Source organism: Rana temporaria, chromosome 6, assembly GCF_905171775.1.
Source record: "Rana temporaria chromosome 6, aRanTem1.1, whole genome shotgun sequence".
In the NCBI taxonomy this organism is placed as follows: domain Eukaryota; kingdom Metazoa; phylum Chordata; class Amphibia; order Anura; family Ranidae; genus Rana; species Rana temporaria.
The window spans coordinates 20,175,097-20,188,882 of record NC_053494.1 but is presented as its reverse complement, the minus strand read 5'-3'; the positions used below and the strand labels follow the sequence as shown (position 1 = coordinate 20,188,882).

At 47.1% G+C, this 13,786-nt stretch overlaps 1 protein-coding gene across 1 annotated transcript in view; it reads left to right on the top strand.

The window, feature by feature from the left end:
- The window catches only part of TOP3A (DNA topoisomerase III alpha), a 37,618-nt gene that overhangs the window by 6,836 nt on the left and 16,996 nt on the right, over positions 1–13,786 (top strand). The window contains exons 4-10 of the mRNA XM_040356416.1: positions 1,046–1,119; positions 3,661–3,736; positions 5,610–5,718; positions 7,342–7,485; positions 10,321–10,491; positions 11,656–11,756; positions 11,969–12,043. Coding sequence (XP_040212350.1) covers positions 1,046–1,119; positions 3,661–3,736; positions 5,610–5,718; positions 7,342–7,485; positions 10,321–10,491; positions 11,656–11,756; positions 11,969–12,043 — 750 coding nt within the window. The remainder of the gene's footprint in view (positions 1–1,045; positions 1,120–3,660; positions 3,737–5,609; positions 5,719–7,341; positions 7,486–10,320; positions 10,492–11,655; positions 11,757–11,968; positions 12,044–13,786) is intronic.

Below are 13,786 nucleotides of genomic sequence, written 5' to 3'. Positions count from 1 at the left end.
TGTATAGGAAGATTAGTGCCTGCTTAGTCTTAACCAGAGAAGCCGGCCGAACACGAGCAGTTGAGGCCAGGTGATAACGTCAGCACGCTGCTCTAGGCTCACCTAGGCTGCCGCCGGGTGAACCAAGATGGCCGCCGCTCCGGGAGCTAAGCCAAAGCCGCAGCCTTTCCTATGGCCGAGGCAGCAGCGGATCACGTGGTGTGCCGATCCGCATATGGTGACCCGTTCGGATCACGGATCATTTATGATCCATTGCACCACTTGTACCGATTTAAAAAAATTAACGATTAATCGAGGAATTAATCTTTCATTACCGCAGCCCTAGTAAATACCTACCTTAACCGGAAAGCGCCTTGAGGCGATTTAGTTCACATTTGTAGCGCTATACAAGTTACTCACTCCTCACTCACTCTAACCCTCGCTTTAGTAGGATCCCTGTAGCTCCTAAATCTGTCGGTAGCCTGCTCTTTAAATCTTGACGGACACTGTTTGCACTTCAGCCTCTTCAATGTGCTGTACAGGGTTAATGTACCTGTATTGTTTTGATGAAAAAAAAAATTCTCTGCAAGGGTAAGAGGGCGTTTCTCCCCTGCCCACCAGTGGCAGAGGGGCGTTTCTCCCCTGCCCACCAGTGGCAGAGGGGCGTTTCTCCCCTGCCCACCAGTGGCAGAGGGGCGTTTCTCCCCTGCCCACCAGTGGCAGAGGGGCGTTTCTCCCCTGCCCACCAGTGGCAGAGGGGCATTTCTTATTTTCTGTTTTTTTTTTTTTTTTTTTTTGTAATTGTTTTACATTTCAGTAATGATCACTGAAGAACATGTAGTATAGAAGATGATGGTTAAAAACTCCACAGTGCGAGTGAAATGCACTATATTATGTCGTATTCTTTGTTTTCTTTAAGAATGTTGGTAACTGGTCTTGCTAATATCACAGTTTTCAGCAGGGGGTTCCCTAAACATTCTTTCTAGGATCCCCCCGGAGTAAAATGGGTTGAGAGAGGCCAATACAGAGAGATATCATTATAAACTGGAATTGTCATGTTTTGCAGGATGTGACGGTCATCATGACCTCGGTCTCTGGACACTTGTTGGGGATGGATTTTCAGAGACATCTCAAATCCTGGTGGGTATTCATTTATTCCATTTGAGGACATATAGCTAGCTGGCAGTAGTCTTATAGAATTGAGAATTCTGCTACTAGAACAGGTGTCCCCATTGGAAGGTTTCCCCCTCACCTCCTGTTCTGGTGCCAACTATAAAATGTTTGATTTCTTGTCGGTCACAATGGGCTCAGAAGAAACGGACAATAAAAAGTCTTTAACCCCTCCCTCCACTACATATGTTTACAGGGTTTGCCCATGGCAGTACAGAGAAGACTTGTGTGAGCTCCAAACTGATCTGGTTGGAGCTTACACAGAACTAAGAACACTTACCTGAGCCCCATCTCTATCCAGCAATCTCCACAATTTTTTGTTTGTAACACAAAAAATGAAAACCGCAGATCTACTTGTGGGGGAAAAAAGGACATCCATTTTATATGGGTACAGAGTCACACGACTGCGCAATTGTCAGTTAAAGTAACACAATGCCGTATCGCAAAAAATGGTCTGGTCAAGAAGAAGAGGGGGGGTGGGTGTGTAAACCTAAACGGAGTGGTTAAAGTAAAGTTCCAGGATAAACCTAACTACTCTTAAAAATGCTCCCTCACCTCTCCCAACACCTGTGTAAGGGCCCTTTCACACGGGGCAGATCAGTGATGATCCGCCCCGTGAACCTCAGCTTGCTGAGCGGGGATCGCTCCATTGATCCCCGCTGAGCCGGCGGATGACAGGGCGGTCCCCGAACACTGTGCAGGGACCGCCCTGTCTTTTCTTTGCTCTCCTCTATGGGGGGATCGGATGAACACAGACCCCCTGTCCGTGTTCACCTGATCCGATGACGGATGGAAAAATAGGGTTTTCCTCTGCTTGCGAAACCGGGCGAGATGTTCATCCGCTGACACCCGCAATCTCATAGGTACCAATGTATGTCCCTTTTTTATCCGTACACGGATGGATAAAAAAGCGGACATACGGTCCGCCCGTGTGAAAGGGCCCTTAGAAAGATCTTTATACTTTTTTTTTTTTTTTTTGTAGTCTGCCCCGGTTTGGTCACCTGATCAACACTGTGTCAGCAGGGGAGAGGAAAGAGAGCTAGACAACAGCTAATAATGCCTGGGAGTGTGTGACATACCCATAGGCTTCCTATCGGTTGGTCGGAATAGGAGTTACGAGGGGGAAGCGAATATTTTTAAGAGTAGTTATGTTTTGCCTGGAATTCTACTTTACATAAACCTGCACAGGTTTGCTCTAAAGTGGTTCTAAAGGCTCTGTATTTTTGTTAATGCGTTCCCTGTATTAAGGTAAAAAACACCCCACTGACTATTCCCCCCCCCCCCCAACCCTCCGTCGGGGATCCAGCACTGTGCCTGGCTGCAGTCTTCTCTTTCTCTTCTCACAGGAACTCGGGTAGCAGTAGGAGCCATTGGCTCTTGCTGCTGTCAATCAAATGCTGTGATGAGGGGCCGGGGCCGAGCAAGGCTCCATAGACACACACAGCTCAGGAACGAGCACGCACATGTGTCTCCATAGCAGGTGGCTTGCTATGGCTTCACACAGAGAAGAGGAGGAGCCCAGAGAGCAGTGTTGCCAACCTACCAGATTGAAATTTACTGGCACGACACCCGAAAATTTACCGGCACAGCCACGTTTTTACTGACATTACACAAAAGTTACTAAACTACATTTTTAGGTGCAACTTTCAGTATTTAGGCTACAAACAAGTACGCTAGGCAAATAGCAATGTGATTTAAGGTAAAAAAACAGATTTTTGTTGTTTTCGATAAAATAAGGGCAGATTATTTAGTCCCATCACCCCCTGCCTCCATCCCCCTCTGCCACCAACACCCCCTGCATTCACCCCCCTCTGCGGTGCCACAATCTCCCCCTGCCTCCATCCCCCTCTGCGGTGCCTCCAATCTCCCCCTGCCTCCAATCTCCCCCAGGCCCCCTGCCTCCATCCCCCTCTGCGGTGCCTCCAATCTCCCCCTGCCTCCATACACCTCTGTGGTACCACCACAGCCACCATCACCCCCTGCCTTCAATCACCCCCTGCCTCCAATCTTCATGCGCAGTTCCAAGCCAAACCGATCTCGGCTATTTTTACTGGCACATTCCCACAACCACGGACATTTACGAACGGGGGAAAAAAGTGCCTGTTTTTACGAACTGTCCATAAAAATATGGACGGTTGGCAACACTGCCAGAGAGCTGGTGGGGGACCCCAGAAGAGGAGGATTAGGGCTGCTCTGTGCAAAACCATTACACAGAGCATGTAAGTTAATAACATGTTTGTTTTTTATTTTATTAAAAAAATCTAGACTTTACAATCGCTTTAAGCGGGGGTTATAACATCTCATGATAGATGACCATTAGCGGGAATGTGAATAAATCTCTTATCTTAAAATGTGCATTTCCTAGTGCATGTTGCATTTGATATGTGTTTGTATATGTTTCATTCCTGCTCAATAAACGTTGTTTTGATTTAAAAAAAAAAATGTGCATTTCCTGAAAAACCTCAATAGTTTCCCTTTAATGTACATTGCTTCCTCTCATTTATTTTCCAGGCACAGCTGCAACCCAGTGTCTCTTTTTGATGCTGAAGTTGAGAAGTTCTGCCCTGATGATATGGTTAACATCAAGGTAAACAATGGATGATTTTAAGCACTTTCCAGACAAATGTATTAAACCGACTTACTCCTTCCCACTGACTTTATGTACAGTTTTAATAACACATGCAAACATTGCAAAATTGTGCTTCGGCATTAACTTTTGTTTTACCCCAACAAGGGGAAGGGGTTAAGTAAGTTATGGATTTTCTTTTATTTAGTTCAGTCAGTTTAAATCCTTGTTGACATTGTTCCAATATTCCTGTTTAGCAGTTGCGCAGGGTGTCTAAATATGGCTGTGCAATCTAAAGCCTCATACACACGCTCAGATTTTCCGACGGGGATTGTGTGATGGCAGGCTTTTGTTGGAAAAACCGACCGTTTATACGCTCCATCGGACAATTGTTGTTGGATAGCAGGCTTTAAAATTGTCCAACAACAGATGTGTGGTGTCGGATTATCTGATCGTGTGTACAGAATTCCTTTGGAAAAAAAAGTACAAACACGCATGCTCAGAAGCAATGCTCACCATAACACAACATTGGCAGATGTTGCCCAAAGGGTGGCGCTAAAAAGAGCTGAAAAACCACATCGTTTTGTGTTTGTTGGCTGACAATTCTTTGCCATTTGTATGCAACACAAGTTCATGGCCAATGCCCTTCAGACAAAAGTCCTACGCTTTGTCTGTGGAAAATGCGACTTAAAGGCTTGAGTTTGACCGCGTTGTCCTGTGCACATCCTAATCTAACAAACTTTGTCAGATACACCCCTTTCTTCTTCCAATTTACACATTCTGGCCCGGATTCAGATACGAGATCCGACGGCGTATCCCCAGATACGCCGTCGTATCTCTGAGTCCGGCCGTCGTATCTATGCGACTGATTCAGAGAATCAGTTACGCATACATATCCCTAAGATCCGACCGGCGTAAGTGTCTTGCACCGTCGTATCTTAGGCTGCATATTTACGCTGGCCGCTAGGTGGCGCTTCCGTATAGTTACGCAAGGAATATGCTAATTAGGTATTTACGCCGATTCAGAAACGTACGTCCCGTCGGCGCATTTTTTTACGCCGTTTACGTTAGGCTTTTTGCGGCGTAAAGTTACCCCTGCTATATGAGGCGTAGCTAATGTTAAGTATGGACGTCGTTCCCGTGCCGAGTTTTGAAAATTTTACGTTGTTTGCGTAAGTCGTTCGCGAATAGGGCTGTACATAAGTTACGTTCACGTCCTAAAGCAATGGCGATTTGCGGCGTAATTTCGAGCATGCGCACTGGGATTCTTTCACGAACGGCTCATGCGCCGTTCACAAAAAAACGTAAAATACGAGGGGTCATCTGAAATTTAAATAAAACACGCCCACAACATCCCCATTTGAATTAGGCGGGCTTACGCCGGCCCAAATACGTTACGCCGCCGTAACTTAGGGCGCAAGTTCTTTCTGAATACGGAACTTGCGCCCAAATACGTTACGCCCGCAGAAAGATCCGCTCATCTTTCTGAATCCGGGCCTCTGTATGTGAACACTTGTGATGGGGGTGTGGCCATTAAGGGCAGGAATTGCACTTACACTGAGAAAAATGTGTTTTAGGGGATTTCTAATTGACTCAATCAGTTAGAAATCATTCCATATAACAGTACAGAAAAAGGTGTGAGATTTTAGTTTGACTTTAAATCAAATACCTGTGACAGAGGAGAATGCTAAACCTTTGCAGTTGAGGAAAAGTACTTTTGTAATTGAGATCCTATTGGCTTTATGGAATCTGGAATTGGATTTGGAGGTCACAAATATTTTTTGTTCACGGCATTTCCTATGCAGAGCAGTAGGAGACGTAATAGTAACTTATGCCAATGAAGGAAGCACATGATGCATAAAAGCCATTAGAGCTGTCATTTTGGTGATTCCAGAGAACGCTGGAGCGAGAGGTGCGGGCGTGTCAAGTTCTCGTCATATGGACGGATTGCGATCGAGAAGGAGAGAACATCGGTTTTGAAGTTATTGATGTCTGCAAAGCAGGTATTACATCTGTCTGCCATCTCTGTATTGTCGCCTTAAAGCGGAGTTCCACCCAAAAATGGAACTTCCACTTTTCGGAATCCTCCACCCCCCCCCCCCCCTCGGTTTCACATTTGGCACCTTTCTAGGGGGAGGAGGGAGCGGATACCTGTGTAATCCAGGTGTTCGCTCACACTTCCGGGCATAGGTCACCGTGGTGACCTACGCCACGTCCGGCGCCTACTTCGCCCCCCCCCCCCCCGCTTTCTTTTGGGAGACGCACAGGTCCCAGAAGTCAGCGGGGACCAGTGGGATCGTGTAGTGCGACTAGCGTATCCGCAGTAGGGAACCAGGAAGTGAAGCCGCAAGGCTTTACTTCCTGGTTCCCTTACCGAAGATGTCGGCGCCTCCACTTGCACATCGCTGGATCACGATGGGGATCAGGTACGTTTTTAGAGGGGGCTTATCTCGAGCCTTTAGAACCACTTTAACGGGAAGTTGGGGGGAGCTGACATTGAAAGTTTTTTTACATTAATGTAGAGAATACATTAAAGAGGAGTTCCACCCTAAATTAGAACTTCTGCTCATCTGGTTTCTCCCCCCCCCCCTCCGGTGCCACAATTGGCACCTTTTGGGGGGGAGGGGGGACACTTCTGGGAGCCTCAGCCGCAGAGATTAACGCCACGGCTGGGGCTCCCTCCTCTCCTACTGGCCCGGCAGGGGGAGTAGGAGAGAGGAGCGGGCCTTGCGTATGCGCAGTAGGGTTCCCGGCGTGAAGCCGAAAGGCTACACTGCTGGGGATACCCCTACCCGCAATGGTGGCGGCGGCACCTGACAGCTGATGGAAACATCAGCTGCGTTGCCGACATCACTGGACTCCAGGACAGGTAAGTGTCCGATTTATTAAAAGCCAGCAGCTTTTTTTGGTGGGGGGGGGGGGGGGGGCGGAACTCCGCTTTTAAGGTAAAAAAACATTTATATTTATAGACACTTTTATCTGGGAGACTTGACTGGTTGCAATAATGCGAGTGTTTAGAAGAGAGCAGATATCTGCTGCCCTTCATAAACAGGCCTGTGGTGTTTATTTCCTGTAGTTACAAGACTCCTGCATTCTGAATTAAAGCGGTTCTCCACCCTAAAGTGAAGTCCCGCTGATCGGAACCCTCCCCCCTCCGGTGTCACATTTGACACCTTTCAGGGGGGAGGGGGGTGCAGATACCTGTCTAAAGACAGGTATTTGCACCCACTTCCGGCCCGGCATTCACGGGCAAAAGACGGGCATTGTGTCACATCCCGTCGCCCCCCCCCCCCCCCCCCCGTTGTGTGCTGGGAACACTCAGCTCCCAGCACACAGCGGGAGCCAATCCCGCATGCGCCGTCGGGAACCGAGCAGTGAAGCCGCAGCGCTTCACTTCCTGGTTCCCTCAGCGTGGATGGAGGGGGGAGCAGCAGGGTGACGAGCGATCGCTCATCCTCTGCTGCGGACGGCGCTGGACTCCAGGACAGGTAAGTGTCCTAATATTAAAAGTCAGCAGCTGCAGTATTTGTAACTGCTGGCTTTTAATATTTTTTTGGGGCGGAACATCTGCTTTAAGATGTATGTAGATAAATGTTTTTTTTTTATTTGTTTTTTTTCTGTTTCAGTAAAACCCAATTTGCAAGTGTTCCGTGCCCGCTTCTCCGAAATCACGCCTCGTTCCATCAGCACAGCTTGTCAGAACTTCATTCCGCCTGATCAGAACACCACTGATGCCGTAGATGTGAGGATGGAGCTGGACCTTCGGATAGGTAGGGATCTTTGAAGCCCCGAGGTTTTCATGGCTTATATCCTGGATATGAATAAATCTGCATTTTGTGGACTGAGCTAATTGGAGGACACGGGGCCACACAAAGATGTTTAACGCGGTTGTAAACCTTTGTGTGTTTTCACCTCAGTGCGCCCCCCTCCCCCATTTTACTTACCTGAGCCCCGAATTTCAATGGGCGCGTCCCTGCCGTCCCTCTCTCCACGGGTTTCTGGCTCTTGATTGGATAGATTGATAGCAGAGCAGCCATTGGCTCCTGCTGCTGTCAATGAAATCTAATGACGCAGGGCCGAGTCTGGCATTCCGCATTGGAGCACGCGCGTACAAGGTAACCCCCTCGGGTTAAAAAAAAAAAAAAAACAATCCTTTACAACCATTTTAACCTTAAAGAGGAACTGCAGTCTGCTCACATAATCTGTAATAAAAACATCTTTGCCATTCTGAAGCTTCCCTCCAACCACTTTACATATTTTACATATACTGGGATTCTGTAGTTGCCAAATATGCTGCAGAAATCTTTCTCCACTGAGTCTGGCTGCAACTATTTTATTTGTGGGCAGCTGAAGCTGCTGCCTGCTCACTTCCTGGATTTACAGACCGAGGCACACCTCCAGCTCTCATTGGCTCTCTTATGACTCACCCCTCCCTTCCTGGCCAACTGTCACAAGAGTGAGTGAGAGAGAGAGCGGTGCATGATGTCATAAGCCTAGTTTTTTTTCCAGGCAAGAAACAGGAGGTGGGCTGTATAAGGTATTTACTGGCAGAAAAAAATGTTTTGCTATCCAAAGTTAAAACAACAACAAGGGCAGAAGATGTAATAGATGTTAAGATAAAAAAAAATTACTGAAATTCCGCTTTAAGCTTTGTAGGGTGCTTTTCACTGTCAGGGCAATAAGTGGTGGAACTCTCTTCCACAATTGGTGGTGTCAGTGAGGCGTATTGATATTTTTAAAAGGACTTTTGGATGTGCATCTTGGTGACTACAACATACAGGGATATGGGAAATTATTATCGACATGTACACCTACCTACACCTACACAGGTTGAACTGGATGGTCTTTATTCAACCTTACCTACGATGTAATGTGTAATTTCTAATACTTCTAAAGTTCAATAATAAAAAAAAAAAAAAAAAGCTTGCAGTAAATCAGTTGGCACTTTTCTATAATAAAGTTTGATATTTTTTTTATTTTTAGCATTGTTACACCCACATTATACTGTCCTAGTTAGTCCTCAAGGTCTTTTTTTAATTGTGTCCCTACTAAGGAGATTAATCTTGTTTATTTGCATTAGTGGCCATTGTTCCTGATGAAGTGATTGGAAATCCAAAATGTTATGGTTGTCACCTGAACAAGAGTTGAGGGAAAATCCTCCAATGGGGACACGTGGTCCATTTCTTCTCTCTTTAAAGATCACCTAGAAAATCAGTTTTGTTGATGAAGCAAGAGATTTAAATTCCTTTTTGTAGCTTTGACCTTGTTATGTATTCTAAAAAAAAAAAAGTCTCTCTCTTTTTTTTTTTTCTGTCTCACGCTCGCTCGCTCGCTCTCTCTCTTGCGTGCTCGCTCTCTTTCTCGCATGCTCGCTCTCTTTCTCGCGTGCTCGCTCTCTTTCTCGCGCTCTCTCTCTCGCTCTTTCGCTCGCGCTCTCTCTCTCGCTCTTTCGCTCGCGCTCTCTCTCTCGCTCTTTCGCTCGCTCTCGCTCGCGCTCTCTCTTTCGCTTGCGCTCTCTCTTTCGCTTGCGCTCTCTCTTTCGCTTGCTCTCTCGCTCTTTCGCTCGCGCTCTCTCTCTTTCGCTCGCGCTCTCTCTCTCTCTTTTGCTCTCTCTCTCTCTTTTGCTCTCTCTCTCTCTCTCTCTTTTGCTCGCTCTCTCTCTCTCTTTTGCTCGCTCTCTCTCTCTCTTTTGCTCGCTCTCTCTCTTTTGCTCTCTCTCTCTCTTTTGCTCTCTCTCTCTCTTTTGCTCTCTCTCTCTCTCTTTTGCTCTCTCTCTCTCTCTTTTGCTCGCTCTCTCTTTTGCTCGCTCTCTCTTTTGCTCGCTCTCTCTTTTGCTCGCTCTCTCTTTTGCTCGCTCTCTCTCTTTCAATCGCGCTCTCTCTCTTTCAATCGCGCTCTCTCTCTTTCAATCGCGCTCTCTCGCTCGCGCTCTCGCTCGCGCTCTCTCTCAATCGCGCTCTCTTTCTCTCAATCGCGCTCTTTCTCAATCGCGCTCTCTCTCTCTCAATCGCGCTCGCTCTCTCTCTCAATCGCGCTCGCTCTCTCTCTCAATCGCGCTCGCTCTCTCAATCGCGCTCTCTCTCTCTCTCAATCGCGCTCTCTCTCTCTCAATCGCGCTCTCTCTCTCTTTCAATCGCGCTCTCTCGCTCGCGCTCTCTCTCTCGCTCGCGCTCTCTCTCTCGCTCGTGCTCTCTTTCTCTCAATCGCGCTCTTTCTCAATCGCGCTCTCTCTCTCTCAATCGCGCTCTCTCTCTCTCAATCGCGCTCTCTCTCTCTCTCAATCGCGCTCTCTCTCTCTCTCTCAATCGCGCTCTCTCTCTCTCAATCGCGCTCTCTCTCTCTCTCAATCGCGCTCTCTCTCTCTCTCAATCGCGCTCTCTCTCTCTCTCTCAATCGCGCTCTCTCTCTCTCTCAATCGCGCTCTCTCTCTCTTTCGCTCGCGCGCTCTCTCTCTCTTTCGCGCTCTCTTTCGCTCGCGCTCTCTTTCGCTCGCGCGCTCTCTCTCTCGCTCGCGCTCTCTTTCGCTCGCGCGCTCTCTCTCTCTTTCTCTCATTGCAAGATATCTAGCCAACAGCTGTATAAGCGAATTGCTATGTCACATACAGGTGCTGCTTTCACCAGGTTCCAGACTCTCCGCCTGCAGAAGATCTTTCCCTCTGTGTTGTCTAATCAGCTCATCAGCTATGGAAGCTGTCAGTTCCCCACCTTGGGCTTTGTGGTGGAGAGGTTCAAAGCCATCCAGGCCTTTATTCCGGAGGCCTTCTACAAGATCAGAGGTATTTCTGCACTTCACAGTATTTTATGCCGCTAAACGAATCTCTAAGGCTGCTGATAAATATTCCTGCAATGTGTTCTTGCTCACAGACAATTTTATCCCAGCATACAAAACAAGGACAGAAGAAAAGAGCAGATCTTTCTAGTATAGTTTAAGCTGCTCCTCTTCTCAATTTTTTTTTTTTTTTAAACAATATTTTCGGGCCAGATTCTCAGAGACTTACGTCAGTAGATACGCCGTTGTAAGGCCGAATCTGCGCCGTTGTAAATTTAAGCGTATTCTGGAAACCAGATACGCTTAAATTAGGCTAAGATACGAGCGGCGTAAGTCTCCTACGCCGTCGTATCTTAGGGTGCATATTTACGCTGGCCGCTAGGTGGCGCTTCCATTGAGTTCGGCGTAGAATATGCAAATGACTAGATACGCCGATTCACAAACGTACGTGCGCCCGTCGCAATTAGTTACGCCCTTTACGTTAGAGATACGCCGGCATAAAGATAAAGCTGGTCTCTAGGTGCCGCATCCCATGCAAAGTATGGACGTCGGAACAAGCGTATCTTTTTACGTCGTTTGCGTAAGTCGTACGCGAATAGGGCTGTGCGTAAATTATGTTCACGTCACAGGCATTGAGCCGACGTATCTTTGGGCGTAAATACGACGTGATACTGAGCATGCGCCGTTCGTTCGGCCATGCATCTACATTGGGTCAAGCTTCATTTAAATCCAACACGCACCCTACAGCCTACTTTGAATTCCGCGCGCTTACGCCGGCCCATTTCCGCTACGCCGCCGTAACTTGGGAGGCAAGTGCTTTGTGAATACAGCACTTGCCTCTCTAAGTTGCGGCGGCGTAGCGTAAATACGGTACCCTACGCCCGCGCAATGTAGATCGGCCGTACGTGAATCTAGGCCAATATTTCCATTTCTTACAGTCTTAATTTTTTTTATAAGAGTAGAACTCTAACCAAAGCCTTTGCTGTCTATGTTCTTGTTTGAAATAAAATTTCTCCTAATTTCTGCTTGTATTTTTTTTTTTTTTCCTAATTTATATCACTTGGTCCCAATCTGCTGTGTTCGTTTATGTTTGCTGCGATGCAGCTTGTCTGGCATAGCGTTTTGCACCACCTCATGTTTTTGCTCATTCTATGCTAACTGTATTTCTCAGTGACTCATGAACATGAAGATGGGAACGTGGAGTTCAGCTGGAAGAGGCACCGTTTGTTCAACCACACAGCATGCCTTGTCCTTTACCAGATCTGCATGGAGGTACGAAATCCAGGCAGTCATCTGCACAGTATTGTTGACAATGTCACATTTGCAAGAAATGAATGAGCAACTTCTTGTTCCAAGTATTGCCATGTGGTGGTGGTGTCTAGGTTTTTGCAGACCACAATTAAGTAAGATCTGAGGCATTAGGAATTTAAATCCCTAAAAATGTTGGTGTTTTATTTATTTTTGTATTAATTTTTTTTTTTTAGGATCCCACAGCTACGGTTGTTCAAGTGGGAAGCAAACCAAAGAGCAAATGGAGGCCAGTGGCCCTGGACACGGTGGTATGTAAGATATAGTGATTATCATGGTATAAATTCACTTGAAAGAGGAATTTGTAAGGCTGTACGTATATTTAAAAAAAAAAATGATAAATTCCACTATTAAAGTGTATCTCCACCCAGAACATTTAAATAAGTCTTTGCATGCTAAATATTTAATAACCTTTCATAATTAACTTTGCGTTTCCTAGTGATTACCTGTTGATCCTGCCAGTTCTGTGTGTATGTAGCTAATTCTGTTGTTCTGCCAACAACGCTGTGCTGCTTTAGAGCCGGTTCACACTGCGGCGGCACGACTTCGGGGGCGACTAGCAAAAATCGTCCTGAAGATGACTTCAGAGGCGATTAGCAAAATGACTTCTGTATAGAAGTCAATGCAAATCGCCCGAGCCGCCCCCAAAGTCGTACAGGAACCATTTTCTAAGTCGGAGCGACTTGCTTCGCTCCTATTAGAACGGTTCTATTGCATAGAATGGGACGCGACTCGTCAGGCGGCTGAGCTGCCTGACGGGTCGCCCCAGTGTGAAACGGCTCTTGGTGTCATTGTATAGCACCTCAGCATTGTTGGGAGCTTCAAAGCTCCTTCAGCGAATTATTCATTCATGAAGTCTGTGGCAGTTGGACGCTTCCTCTGAAGCATATGTGTACCGCTGTACAATAGACCGGCCCCTGCAGCTTCTCTATGCAATGTTACCAATCCTGGGAGTTGTAATAGGAGCTAGTACTTCTGGACATTACATTGGGCTTACGGATTGTCTCCGTCCACTTCGCTCAGAGTGAGGCACATTACCTGAAGTGTTTGGGGCTCTGTGACCACACGCTTTCTTTTTTTTTTTTAAGAACTAAACACCATGGGGGAAAGTAACAAAGAGTTGTGCAAGTACAAGCTTGCACAACTCTTCTAAATTTGGAACATGGAGCAGATGCTGCTCCTAATTGACAAAAGGGTCATAAGCCTCTTTAATTAGTAATGATTATTTCTCTGTTCTGTGGCAGGCATAGAACAGAGAGCTGGGGCTACATGCTCCGATCTCTTTGCTCATCCCTGCCCGACTCAGGGCAGAGGGAGGAGGAGGGTTGTTGACTTGCAGTTTCTGCTTGTGCTGTGTAATCACTGCACGAGCAGAAAGAGGGATGTGAGCTGTCAGCAGACAAGGTCGCACCTAGTGGGAGTCTGTGGCAGTTTGCTATATAGAAAACTGTCCTCTTCCCTCTGTTAATCTGCCACAGACCTGTAAAATGTTTCTATTACATGCAGATATAGAAACTAGTACAGGTGGTGCAGATAGACCTTAATTGGGTCCATCTGCTTAGTGTCATACTTTACTTCTGACAGTTTCCTGCTCCAATGGTTTTAAAATCGGTGTTCTGGCCCAAAAAAAAAAATTAAAAGCCAGCGGCTACACATACTGCAGCTGCTGGCTTTTAGTAATAGGACACTTACCTGTCCCGGAGTCCCTCGAGGTCTACACCGCAGATGATGTTTCCATCAGCTCTCTGGTGCTGCCGCCGCTATTGCGCGTTCGTAAACCTGGCAGTGTAGCCTTTCGGCTTCACGCCGGGAACCCTCCTCTTTCCTATTGGCCTGGCAGCCAGTGGAGGAGGAGGAAGCCCTGCTATGACGCCATGGCCCAGACTCTCGGAAGTTAGAAAGGATACCTGTACCACCCCCCCCCCCCCTCCCCGAAAGGTGCCAATTGTGGCACCGGGGGGGGGGGGGGGAAATCAGATGAGCGGTAGTTCCAC